This window comes from Typopeltis vanoorti, chromosome 10 (genome assembly GCF_054136105.1).
Source record: "Typopeltis vanoorti isolate ZY-2024b chromosome 10, IOZ_Tvanoo_1.0, whole genome shotgun sequence".
Lineage (NCBI taxonomy): Eukaryota > Metazoa > Arthropoda > Arachnida > Uropygi > Thelyphonidae > Typopeltis > Typopeltis vanoorti.
Window position 1 is genome coordinate 6,437,470 of NC_143558.1, and position 14,843 is coordinate 6,452,312.

Below are 14,843 nucleotides of genomic sequence, written 5' to 3' on the forward strand. Positions count from 1 at the left end.
TATATCGACGCCCTACTTCAGTTGACCTCCAACCCAATAAAGTAATCCCTCGATTAAGGCACCCCTGATTAGTGTGTCATTTTTTTTCGATACCCAAATTCTTTTAGTGCGCCTATATACATCTTAAAAATAAATGTTACAGATTTTAAAAATTTTCTATCTATGCATTTTAATGGCTAACTATTTTAAAAAATCACTCACCAGAATGAAATAATTTAGTTACCGATTTAAAACATTTTACAAAGTTATTTTTAATGGCATATTACACTACTTCCATGTACACTATGTTCTAAATTTTTACCACCAAAATTTATGTCGTCTGCTATAGTACGCTCACAGATTTGAGATCCTTCGACACTTCTGTGCATCTCACAAAAAGGAGAATCCATTCCGATAATAGGGTAATCAATCCTATTATCTGGGATGAGTTGTTTATTATTACACGTCAGAAAATTAACTTCTCTTTTATGATCATTGTAGTTTTTAAAGTGGTAACTATTTTGCTTGTATAACAGTTGGGAAATTTTATCTATAAAGCACATGATTTCGCCTGTTGGCGACCAATTTGTACATCCACCATTTCTTTCTTCCCTTCAGTGATAATGTCCAAGAGTTAATTAAATCTCATTCTGAAGAATTGAGTGATTCCGACCTGCTAAATCTAGATGCACAGCAGGAAGATCCCAAAGAATATGAAGAAAATTTAACCACAGTCAGCCAAAAGAGATTTCACAGAAACAATTTGAAAATATTTTTCGTACAATCGAAGTTTTTAAGCAGCAATGCTTAGAGGCTGACTCTAATGAAGAGAGAAGCAGTAAAATTTGCAGAAGAGTAGAAGAGGTAATAGGGCCATACCGTCAGTTGTATGAAAAAAAAGAAACAAAATGCCTGCCAAACTACGTTAGCTCTATTCTTTGTTAAGAAGTAGAATAATAAATTTATATTCTGAATATGTTTTATTGTCTTTCAGCTTCATGGTTTTCCTTTAACTAGAACCTGAGACATACCCTCATTCTTTTATAAAAAAAATTAAGGATCAAAAAAGAAATCTGAGGATCGAATTATACATTTTCCCATCGGCTATTATATTCGATTAGTGCATTTTCGATTAATGCGCCTGTTTTAAAGAACACATTAGGCACACTAATTGAGGGATTGTTGTACACAGTTTTGCAGACGACAGCACACTACACTGCTTGCTTTCATTTGATAAACCTTACCCTACACGACTCACCTCAACTTACAGAACATCCACCACCACCCTCAATTCCGATCTCCAAGCCATCCTACAGGGATTCGGATAACCTCATCAATTTCAATGCTAATAAAACCCAATTTTGTCCTATTTCCCATAAAAAAAGAACCATTTTTTCCCAGTATTCTTTTTTGATGATACCCAAATTTACAGACAGTTTGAGATCTCTCTTCTTGGAATTACCCTCACATCGAATCTCTCCTGGCATAAACACATCACAACCATTGCATCCTCAGCTTCAAAAAAACTAAGATTTCTCTTTCGCTCAAGACATTACTTCACCCCTGTGAACAGCTGTTAACGTTATACAAATCACAAATCTGCTAGCTGTTGAATACTGTTCCTGCATATGGAGGTGGGGCCCCTAAAATCTCTTTAAAAACGCTTGACTCAGTACAAAGGAGATCAATTAGACTTATCAATGACCCATCTCTTACCAATTCTCTCCTTCCACTTTCTCTCAGATGTTTGGTTTCTGCAGTATGTATATTCTACAAATATTTCCATAGGAAATTCTCATCTGTAATAACATCAATAATTGCTCCACTCTGCACTAAGCTCATTGGAACACATGCAGCTGCTGTTCAACATCCCTTCGCAGTACACCTAGAAACAAACAGAACAAGTTTCTTTTCCTCCTCCTTCATCCCTGCAACTGCTACACTGTGGAACAGTCTCCCACCTGTTGTGTTTCCCAAGGAATGCAATTTATAGTCATTTAAATCAAATGTAAACAAGTTCCTCCTTTCCCAACTCACTACCCATACACGTTACTAATGTACTAAAGGTTGATCAACCAACCTCTTGTGTATGGGCACAACATAAAAAAAAAATAATAATAAATGTATAAAAGTTTCATTTGCCCGAACCTGAACTGATCAGACTGCATGCCAATATCCAAATTTTGAGAAGTGATCATTATTAATTGTTCATAAGTTTTTTTTTTAATTAGTAATGATTTTTTATCTACACAACTTTCTATGATTGTTTCTTTGAACTCTAATAGTGTAACATATACTTTAGCTGCTACTGAGATACAAGCATAATATATATGCATGATTTATGACTCATTATTGTGATTAATGCTTTGAATGTAGTTAAGGATCCTTTCTTTTAGTGTTGCACGGTGATCAGCATTCATTTTAGAAATTATGGACTTTACAACCGTGTTATAAATAACTCTTTTAATTTCCCGACGTTTCGATCTTCATATCAAGATCATCATCTGGAGTATATACAAATACACAAGCTGAGTTACATTACATACAGTGAGTAAAGAAACAATGAATTTGATCACATGTTATTCTACTGGCATGACCTCTAGTGAAAATAAATAAATAAATAATAATAATAATAAAATAAAAATGTAATTATTTAGAAACTACATCAAAGCTAAATTCTACTTGAGATAACAAGAGAAAACATTCTTTCTTATAGATAGTCTTCTTTCAGTAACAATGATGTCCTATTTTTAGCATTACAATTGTTATTTTTGATTTAGGATTCTGGATTACCTACAGTCCTGTTTATGTTAATTCTTAGAGAGAGAGAGAGAGGTTCTGTGGGTCGAATATGTACCTTTCATATGTTTGGGATTTTTAGACCATCATTATTGTTCAGATTGGGAAGGTCGATAAGAATCTCTCAGGCTTCCTTAAATTTGCATTCATACTATGTTTTGGTGTGATATAAACAACTGGTGCTTTTCCAGTCTATTCTATGTAAAGTGTTCAGGGCATGGTCAGAAAGGCCAGCTTCACCATAGTTGTTATATTTAATGTGTCGTTTATGTTCCTTTTGTCTGATAGGAATTGTGCGTCCAGTTTCCCCTATATATGGTATATTACAGGTGCAGTAAATACGGTATACTCCAGGGTGGACCAGCAGAGGGAGTGGGTATTTGGATGAGTTGAGTAGGCTTTTTAGTTTTGCAGGAGGTTTAAAGGTGGCTTTGAGGTTGTAACTTTGGATGAAATATATTGGAGATTTTGAATAAATTCTATATAATTTTTCTTATATGTTAAGAAGTAGAATAATAAATTTATATTCTGAATATGTTTTATTGTCTTCCAGTTTCATGGTTTTCCTTTAACTAGAACCTGAGACATACCCTCATTCTTTTATAAAAAAAATTAAGGGTCAAAAAAGAAATCTGAGGAACAAATTATAAAAATAAAAATTATTTTAATACATTCCTCCTTCTCACTTGACAAATCCTGCACTACACAAATCACCACCCAGTTTACAGAGCAACAACCTCAAAACCACCTTTAAACCTCCTGCAAAACTAAAAAGCCTACTCAATTCATCCAAAGACCCACTCTCTCTGCTGGCCCACCCTGGAGTATACCGTATTTACTGCACCTGTAATATACCACATATGGGGAAAACTGGATGCACAATTCCTATCAAACAAAAGGAACATAAACGACACATTAAATATAACAACTATGGTGAAGCTGGCCTTTCTAACCATGCCCTGAACACTTTACATAGAATAGACTGGAAAAGCACCAGTTGTTTACATCACACCAAAATATGGTATGAACTTAAATTTAAAGAAGCCTGTGAGATTCTTATCAACCACCCCAATCTGAACAATAATGATGGTCTAAAAATCCCAAACATATAGAAGGTATATATTCGACCCAAGGAACCTCTCTCTCTCTAAGAATTGACTATAAACAGGACTGTAGGTAATCCAGAATCCTAAATCAAAAATGACAATTGTAATGCTAAAAATAGGACATCATTGTTACTGAAAGAAGACTATCTATAAGAAGGAATGTTTTCTCTTGTTATCTCAAATAGAGTTTAGCTTTGATTTAGTTTCTAAATAATTAATTTTTTATTTTATTATTATTATTATTTATTTATTTATTTTTTTTTTTCACTAGAGGTCATGCCAGTAGAATAACCTGTGATCAAATTCATTGTTTCTTTACTCACTGTATGTAATGTAACTCAGCTTGTGTATTTGTATATATACTCCAGATGATGATCTTGATATGAAAATCGAAACGTCGGGAAATTAAAAGAGTTATTTATAAAATGGTTGTAAAGTCCATACTTTCTAAAATGAATGTAGTTAAGGATCTGTCTCCCTGGAGATGTCCACTTAACTTTGGATGAAATATATTGGAGATTTTGAATAAATTCTGTATAATTTTTATTATATGTACACTAGTGGCCAAAATTGTGGAAAACTTTTGGAAAAAGTGTAATTTTGAGGTTTGATGGCTCATAACACCACTTTTTTTGGTGTAATACCATAAAATTATATATCAATGGAAAGATAATTTAATGAAGAATGTAATACAACAAAGTTTGTTCAATTATCTGTTCAATTATTTGGCTATAAACATTATAGCCAAATAACCAGAAAAAAGAAGCACAACTTGCTTAGGTTGATACAAAGTAGCTTCATTTGAATGTAGCCAATGAGCATGAGAGAGGAGGACATTTGTCAGTGTGTTATCTGATTGCTATCAAGTTGGTGGGTTTTTTTTGTGTTCTTTCATTTAGTGAGCTTGTAAAACATAATAAAATTAACAAAATATCACAAAGAGTTGACTGGTCACCCAGAAAGCGATGTAAAATAGTACTATTAAGTGAACAGGGCTAGTTATGAAGAAATTAGAAGAAAAATTGGTGGTAACTTAACCAAAGGTGTTATTTCTAAATTTTTGAAGTGGTATAAGGAGACTCAGTCACTACAAAACCAGACTGGTAAAGGCAAGAAAAGGTGCACAACAGCAAGTGATGATAGAAGAATTGAGAGACTGTGCCTACGTGACATAAGAAAATCATCTGAGTGTATACAAGATGAAATTGCGCAATACATTGTGAAGTTGAGTGCAAGGACTGTTCGGTGCAGACTGCAGGAATTTGGTCTAAATGCTAGAATTCCACAAAAAAAGCCATATTTATTTCTCAAACAAAGGTTGAAAAGATTAAACTTGGCTAAAACCCATGTTAACTGGACAGCAGAACAATGGGACAGTGTTATTTTTATTTTTTTTTTCACTAGAGGTCATGCCAGTAGAATAACCTGTGATCAAATTCATTGTTTCCCATGAAAAGCCGTTTGGCTTTTCATGGGACAGTGTTATTTGGAGTGATGAGACCAAAATCTCCCTGTTTGGTAGTGATGGCATAAAATATCTAAGGAGAAGAATCTCAGAAGATTTGCATCCTGATTGCATTACACCTACCATGAAACACTCTTAGTGTTATGATCTGGGGTTGTATGACATCAAAAGGTGTGGGCAGAATTTGAGTGAGTAATGGGAATATAAATACCCAAAAATACATAAATGAAATACTTCAGCCCAAACTGAAGCCTTCTGCACGTGATCTTTTCCAAGATAAGGAAGCATTTATATTTCAACAGGATTCAGCTCCATGTCATGTTGCTACTGTGTGCAAAAAGTTTCAAGATAATCATATTCTGCTGTTGGAATGGCCTGGGTATAGACCTTAACCCAATCGAAAATCTATGGAGCCGACTAAAGAAACTTCTTAGTCAGAAGCAACCCATCAATAAAATCCAATTAATAGAAGTAATAATTCAATCTTGGTTTCACATTATAACATGTACAGAACTAAAAAACTTGGTTCGTTCCATGGGAAGGCGTTGTAAGGCCGTAATTAACGCTAAAGGTTACCCAACTAAGTATTAACTCGCATTGTGAGAATTTTTGTGTCTCATTTTTTCTATGTGTTTCACTTTTTTTCTTTATAACTGCTGTTCTAATAAAAAAATCCTTCATAAACGTTATTGCATTACATTCTTGATTAAATTATCTTTCCATTGATATATAATTTATTACTCAAAAAAAAAAGTGGTGTTATGAGCCATTTTTTGGCCACTAATGTATAAGCCATAAAAATTATTTTAATACATTCCTCCTTCTCACTTGACAAATTCTGCACTACACAAACTACCACCCAGTTTACAGAGCAACAACCTCTGCAGCCCTAAACTGTGATCAAATGCTTGCAAAACACAGTCCTGCCTCATTTCCCATAAAAAGAACCATATTTTCTTTTGCTCAAGGCACTTTCACCTTAGCCTTGAATAACTGTTAACTGTGTAGAAATCACAAATCCACCTGTCCATCAAGTATTGCTCCCACATTTGGAGTGGACCCTAGGAGCTTTCCTAAACTACTCAACACAATACAGAAAAGTGCAATTAGATTGATTGGTCCATCTCATACTAGTTCACAACACTCACATTTGCACAAGCCTTTATATTCTGCTGCATTCATTCCAACATGTGCATTGAAGTCACCCATTAGCAGGACTGATTCCATGTCTGCCACCCTGTCAAAAGCAGCATCCACTTCCTCTAGGAAGGCAGAGTATTCTGACTACAGATTAGGTGCATAGACTTGCACCACAGCCAAATCATGGTTTTTCATCTGAAGCCTTAACACACATACCCGTCCCCCCAATGGGATCCACTCAGCAACACAGTCTGACAACTGGGGACTTGTGAGTATCCCCACACCTGCCTGAGCAGACATTGTTGGGCTCACACCAGAGTAGTAGAGCTTCCACCCCTTATCCAGGTCGACAGTTCCAGAGCCTCTCCTCTTGGTCGAAGAAAGGCCGACTAAGTCTAGCCGGTAGCGCTTGGCTTTCTCGACCAGTTCCAACTCCTTCCCTGTCAGAGAGAAGATGTTCCAGTTGCCTAAAGCTATAGTCTGGTGCCGCTGTCATTGCCATTTCCGTCCTTTTGCAGAACCATTTCTTTGCACTGCTGCTAAACACCTCCCCAAACGGGTAGCGGGCCCATTGATGGAGTTTCCTCTGGCAGAGTGGTGTCTAAGGGAGACTGTAACATATTTTTCGAACAGGTCCCTGTGCCTAAAACACGAACACATCCCTTGGTAACCCGCCCGATGGACGATGCGGTATGAACATTTTTTGATGGCCTGATCATGTTACAGTGTTTGATAATGTCCTGTTAGCACAAGACGAAAAGACATAGCAAAATAGGAAAGATTCCCCTTGAATACGCTAATAGCATTCGGGGGAAGGAGCAAGAAGAAAAGAAAGAAAGAAGCAAGGGAAGAAGAGGAGGGACCAGTCTACATATAATATAACAGGTGTATATTACATGAAGTAAGGCATGGTCCAGCATCACGTACCTCGGGTTTGCTACGCCTGTACTCACTAAAGTGAGCCCCTGAGGAAGTTTTTATTCTTCTTCTTATTATTATTTTCATTTGATTCTGTTCAAGTTATCCAAGGCATAGTCAGCTAGACCTGAATATGACCATAGCTATGGCAGCGGATGTATATCTTGTGTTCTTCTAGGAGGATGTTGGCAGATCTCCCAGTTTCACGATGATATAATAAATTATAAGAACAAGTAACCTTGTAAACCCCTCTGTTCCGGGGGAGGGGGGAGAATTGATCATTACAATCTTTAGGAGAGGAGATAAGGACAGACCACTTTAGATGAGATTTGAAAGCAGTGCAGAAATTAGAGTTTAGCTATTTTTTTTTTTTGAGGTGCCCTGGATATAAGGAATAGTAATAGCATTACTGTGGTCTGTATGTAGAGAGGAGTGTGAGGAACAACTAATTTGTTGGCATTGTACCATTAGACAGGAAGGTCTAGCAATAAAGGAAGGTTCAGCTGTAAGGAAAGCCTGGGTGGAACAGGGGTTGGTGGCTCTGTTGACAATGGTTTTGATAACACCATATTGTCACGACTCATGATAACCACATTGACACCAGTTGGTGAATATGATCACATGATCTTGACCTGAGAGGTGGCAGATGTGTGGAAGTTTCAATTAAGGGTGGTATATGTGGAATTATGGAGCTGGTAAGTATTACAAACTTAGGAGATTGATGGAGCAGTGCTGTGATATGAGAAACTGCAAGGCCTGGATGTTGATAGTGCATGGCAGGTGGTAAAAAAAAGTGTTTGAAGTAAGTAATTGGCTGGCTGCATACCTAGAGTCAGGAAGATAAATCAAATGGGAGTAAATGGATGAATACAATCATTAAGCAGGAGCTACAGAAAAAGAAAAATTTGTGAAGGGAATTCAAAGAGAAAGGTGACCATCATGCACAGGAGCAGTACAAGGCACAGGCCAGAAGGGTGACCAATATCGTAAGAAAAGCTAAATCAGAGTATGTGAGGAAATTAACAATACAGGCAAATTTAATTCCAAAGAGTTCTTTTGGTATATTGCAAGTAAAAGGAAGAATGTTTATGGCAGAATAATTTTAATAAATGCCAATGGTAGGGAGGTAACTGAGTCGCTCAAAATAGTTGAATTACTATGATATACTCTTACAAGGGATAAAGAGCATGTGCTTATATTGAAATAGAGATAAATGAACTTGGTGGTGCATAGGATACTACAGAACCTGGATGTGAATATAGCTATAGGATTAGATAGTATACCAACTCGAGTTTTACAAGAAGCTGCTAGAGAATTGGCAGTGTCTTTGACCACATTATTTAATTTAAGTCTCAGCTTTGGGTTGGTCCCAAAGGGGTGTAAAGAGAAAAAACTAGTTCCATCGGCAGTAGATGGTGTTGGTGTAGTTGAGGTCAATTGGTGGATTGAGTGGTGGAGACAGAGTTGTAAAGCAGGTGCCCTCCCTCGATGAGTCTTTGGATTCCATGGAGGTGTCAAATAATAATAATAATAATAATTGCATAAAGGGGACTCCAAGACTGAGGTAGCAAATTCCTGACCAGTCAGCATCTCAGGAGTCGTGGTCAAGGTATTGCAGAAATTGGTTAAGAGCAAAATACAGTTATTGGTAGATAGGAATGAGATACTATATGGAAGGGGCAACATGGTTTTGTGAAGGGTAGGTCATGCCTCAGTAACTTGCTTACCTTTTATAATTCAGTGACAGCTGAGTTGGATAAAGGTAATGGATTTACAGTGATACTGCTGGACTTTTGAAAAGGCTTTTGGCACAATACTGAATGGAATTCTAATAAATAAATAAACTGTAGCTCATGGAGATGGATATAAAGTTGGTGAAGTGGATAAGAGGGTAGTTGATGGAGAAATACCTGACAGTAGTTTATTCAGGAGTAGAGACCAGTAGGAAACTTGCGGCCTGCCTGAGGGCTCTGTTCTTGGGCCACTACTATTTAATTTGTACGTGTACAATATTAGAAATGATCTGAGATGAAGTATTCAGCTGTTTGCCAGTGATGCAGAATTGGGTAGAGCAGTAGTCAGTAAAGATAATGTTAAAATTTTGCAGGATGATTTAGATAGACTGACAGTATGGGAAAAGGGTGACAAATCATTCAAAATGCATTTTGAATGATTACAAGTGATATACCATATTGATGGAACTATACTCCAGGAAATTGATGAAGCCAGGCATTTGGGAATGTTAGTAGATAGGGAGCTGAAGTTTAGAGGGGGGGGGCATATTGCAAAAGTGGCTAAAACAGCATTTGTAACCCCATCTTGACTACCATGCACAGATCTGGTTACCTGGATTTCTTGGGAATGAGGAGGAGGAAGAGGATCCAGAAGTGGGTGACCAAGATTGTGGCAGATCTATGGAATGCACCTTATGAGGATAGGCTGAAGATCTGTGGCTTACAGAAATTGGTGGACAGGCAGAAAAGGAGTGATTTTTATTTTTTCAGGTGTACTGGATGTACTGAACTGAATTCTGAAGTGCTATTAAGATAGAAGAGGAAGGAATCTAATGTGTCTGAGCCATGTAGCCAAATAGAGAGCACTTCATCAGTGTATCTTAGCCAGATAGAGAAGGTTCGAGAATGACATTATCAAGGATATATTTTTCAAAATGTTTCATATATAGAAATTAGCTAGAGGGGGAAGAGAGAAGAGAACCCCATGGGATACCCTCTATACTAGCTACTTCCAAGTGAAGTAGGTAATACAGATGGCAGAACTGAAAAAATTAATGATATCAGGGAAATTTCTGAAACATTTTTCAGAAAAGCTGAAGTGTCAGAAAGGGAGATAGTAAATAAAGAGCTTAGTAACATGGGAGTGAGTAGCATCCATTATGGGAAGGAGAAGGTTATTAAGTTTATGAATGTAGGCAATCCACATATTATGTGCCAGTCTGGTTGGTCTGCTAAGAGCATGGATGTTTGTGATTGTCCTACTTACTCTGTGTGGGAAGGGCATCTGCAACCCTACCACTTATTCTATGAGAAGACTTCACTCCCAAAACCTGGTGAGGTACGGGAGTGACCATACAGCATCTACGGATGTCAAATGTGAATTTTTTATTTATATATATTATGTGTGTGTGGGAAGGGAGGGTTATTAAACATTTTAGTTTTTTTTTAACTATTTCAAGAGGCCAAGATGTGACATTTTTTTAGAAGCTTTTTAATGTTTTCTTCCAAAAATTGGTGGATCACAATCCAGCAGTTAAGTAGTGCGTAGTAACAGATAAGTAGTACAGTCTCTGAACAACACATTCATTTTCTGATTATAATTTCTATAATCAGAAAATGCACTAGCATTCATCACCATAGTAGCATTACTCTTGTTGACGCCAGTGATTATTCTGTTATTGTCTTTGCATAATTTACAGCAAGCATAGAGCTGGCTGTTGGGGAGATTTCTTTTAAGCAGTGATGCTTGAAAAAAACTGTGTCAACTAGGTCTAGCCTGACTTTATTGACAGTGGTAGGAGGCAAATTGCAAACGCAGCATGAAATCTAGGGATGGAACTTGAGGAGGCACTGTTGCAAAGTTGTGGCAAAGACTAAGGACACTAATGGCTGTTTTGTCAAGTTTTTTTGACAAAAGCTTCATGACAACTTGAAGATGTTAATTCGAAGATTGTTATAATTTTTTATATGTTTATCTTTTATTTTTAGAAATTCTTCATGGGCAGGTTTATCTGAAATATCCAAGAGAATAACATCCAAATTCTTAATTCAAAAGTCAGAATTGAGAATCAACAAGTGTTCAGTTTGGAGAGAGCTAATGCTGTGTTACTAGTAGATAAGTTAATACAAGTGGCAGTGTTGTGTTCTTGCAGCATTGCAAAGCTAGAACATCTATAGATACAACGAGGTTTAGATGAGTGAAATTTTATTTTAAACTTAATGCAGGTGGGTATAATTCCAGTGTCCCTGCATCATTTTAAAAAGGCTAGCCAGTTAAGTTCCCTGGATAAAGGAAGTTTCCACTTGCCATATTGTTTAAATTTGTGTGCCATATCTACTCCATGTAGAATTAACAGACAAGTATTTAGGCTCAAAGTATTTAGCTTGAGTATAATAATATTTCTTGTTTTTGCAACTTATCATATTATGGGGAAACTGTGAGATCTGTAACATCTATCCAGAAGAACACAAGAAATATATCTACTGCCATAACTATAGCCATTCAGGTCTACCCAACCATGCAGAATTAAAGAAAAAAAAACACCATGCTTCACTGCTGCAAATCCATCCATTCATGTGCCGTCTCCTAACCTAGGAGGTTGACTACCATGTGACTCATGGCTAACCACAGGTGTAATGACGTGGTACGGACCCTATCTCTTCCATATATTGTCATAAGTATTCAGGGCTTTTGTAATCCATGCATTAATGGGCCGGTTTGCCTGTTCTCAGGAATGAAAAACCTCAGTTTCCGGGTGAAAAAACCCTCTACCTCCGTATGAGATCGGCTAACTCACCTTTAGTCGACAGAGACCAGATAAAGATTCCTCACGTCTTGGACGGGAATCGAACCCAGGTCTTTCTGACCAAAGGGCTTCGTTGATACCGACTGAGCTACGGAGGCTCCTGCAGCAAATACAGACTTGAAATACTTTTTTTTAGAATGAGAAGCAGATTTGAAAAACCAGTCTAATTCTAATAAATATGGTTATGTTAAACTTCCAAATATGTGGGAAACTTTAATTCTTGGTCCTCCCCGTCTAACAACTAAGACTAGCCAACACCACCTATAGAGAACACTCTTCATAGGACTTTGGGCTTCTAGTCTTTTTTGCTTATTGTTTTATGCATTTTTGTGTGTGCTTTAACAATTTTAAGAATGTACTTTGCGACTAAGACGAAATATAGGATCCATTAAACCTAATAATGTGAAGGTAAGAATGTTGTTAGGTTTTCTCATGGCATGCGGTGAGTGTATAGAATGAGCTACCATCAGATATTTTGAGTCCATCTTCATTGAATGTTTCTAAAGAAGGATAGAATAGATATTTAGGCTTTGTGAGGCCAGGCAGTGGCCCTCTCTTGATGAGTTCTTGACTTTCTTGAGTAGACTGCATTATAGTAGTAAATGTTATTGTGATACTGGTATTTCCATGGAGTTAGAAGACTCATCGCAGCTAACCTTTGCGCACACAATATCTGTCATACCTCTCCTTAAACTCATTCACTGTCAGGGCACTCTCAAATTCTGGCAATCCATTGCGCTCACTCACCACTCTCCAAGTAAAATATCTAGTCTGCATACCTTTACTAACTGCACTCTCACACAACTTCCAGGAATGACTTTAGGTTCCTACTCTATTTGTCATGTATTGAAAAAATTTCTTTGTGTCCAATCTTATAGAACTCCTTTAATAATGTTATATAGTTTAAAATTGAGCATTAAAATTTCATTCTTATAGAACTTTTATAGCTCAATCAGTATCAATGGTGTCCTTGAATTTGAAAGAGATAGGTTCAATCAATCCCATCTAGAATGCAAGAACCTTTATTGTAGATTTCCAGGTAAGGTAAGTTAACCAGTCTCATTATGGAAGTGGCATGGTTTTCCTTTCAGAAATTTGGGTTTTTCATCCTACCATCCTGCAAAACAGGAAACTAGCCAGATTAACATATAGCAGACGATCATCATTATCATGTGTCATCTCTGTCCAATGAGGTTGACTATCATGATTTGATTCATGGTTGACTATGGGCATAAGGATAATGTGGTGAGGACCCTATCTCTTCCATATTGTTGCAAGTACTCATGGCTGTATCCATGTGTGTTCACAGGGCCAGTTTGCTGTTCCAAGGGAATAAAAACCCAAGTTTCTGGGTGAAAAAATCCTCTGTCCCCGTATGAGACTGGCTAACTCACCTTTAGTTGAAAGAGACCAAATAAAGGTTTCTCACATTGTGGACAGGAATTGAACCGGTCTTTCCGACCAAAGGGCTTTGTCTATGTGACTGAGTTACGGAGGCTCATAGCAGACAATGCAAACTGAATTAACCATCCTATCATAAGCAATAAGTAGGTTTCTTACTGCTTATGATAGGATGGTTTCTTGGCTGTGAGAGGCCATTGAACCTAACATAAAAAAGATGATGGAATTGGAGTATTGCAGCCTGGTTGGCTTATTGGATAGTACTTATCCTCTTCAACCATTCGTTTACAGGTTTGAATTCCCCTGCTGACTTGGATGTTTCAATGGCTTTAGGTTATAGATGAGTTTTGTTGCCTAATGTGAGACCATTATCCTACTTAGTGGAGGCCTGGCAGCTTGAAAAAGTTCTGTGTTTCATTTCTAGGATAGAAATTTCTGACTTCTGTAACCTTTATCCTTCCCACATTACTAATAAGTGATAAATTTACTTTCTGCATGTGAGATTGATATATATTAAAAAAAAAAAAACCCTCTTAGAATATCTGTTTTTATTTATCTCTCTCTTATGTTAGGTCTCAGATGGTAGTGTGGTTAAAGAAAGAAGAACTGTCTTCTTCCATTCTTGGGTAAGCAATTTTTACATCTTAGTGCAAATTCCTACTACATGTAGTTTAAAAAATAATAATAATTAATTTTAACATGTAAAACTAATATTAATATAATTTTGGCCATTAACAAAAGTACGATTAACTCCATTATGATAAACTACTGAAAAAAATTCCATGCTAATATAAATTAAAGGTACCAAGAAATTATATACTTAGTTTAATCCTTTATCTAAGTGTAAGCAAACAAAGTTTGTGCCTGAAGTATTTTCAGGACTGGGGGCAACTCGTATATAGAAGCTAATGACTTCACATGACCTGCTTCTCGGTCTGGCTCCTACTGATGAGACCTTAATAAAGGTTGAAACTAGTCTGGGTAATGACCCTTCCCATAATGCTTAGCATTATACATACCCATAATACAAAGCACATAAGTATATGTGCTTTGCATTATGGGATACTAAGGCAAGTGATGTGAAGTCATTAGCTACTATATACGAATTGCCCCAGTACACTGAAAATACTTCAGTACTGGGGCAAAGTTCAAACTTTGTTTGCTTACACTTGGATAAAGGATTAAGCCAAGTATATAATTTCTTAGTATCTTTAATTTATAGTATAACCAAGTGAAAAACTTCCAACAAAATTCCATGATGCTACACCAAAAGAAATTCATTATAGCAATCCACTAAAACTATTCTTCCTGTGTTCTCTATAAGTTTGCTATAGTGAAGGATGACTCTAGAATTTTGAAGCCAATCCTGGACAGTATGAATTTTTAGTGAGGTTTTTGTTACACAACCCTAACTATGAAAGCATTATTCTTAGGTTAGGGCAGATTTGGATTTTTTGGACACATGTGAAAAGTAAACATTTTGAATGAGAAAGCA

General features: G+C 36.6%; 1 protein-coding gene across 2 annotated transcripts in view; it reads left to right on the top strand.

Annotated features, from left to right (window-relative positions):
* Positions 1-14,843, top strand: part of PolG1 (DNA polymerase gamma, catalytic subunit tam) — a 359,824-nt gene that overhangs the window by 230,372 nt on the left and 114,609 nt on the right. For both annotated transcript variants that reach the window (XM_090399500.1, XM_090399502.1), the window contains exon 15: positions 13,921-13,974. In XM_090399500.1, the coding sequence (XP_090255626.1) occupies positions 13,921-13,974 (54 nt within the window). The remainder of the gene's footprint in view (positions 1-13,920; positions 13,975-14,843) is intronic.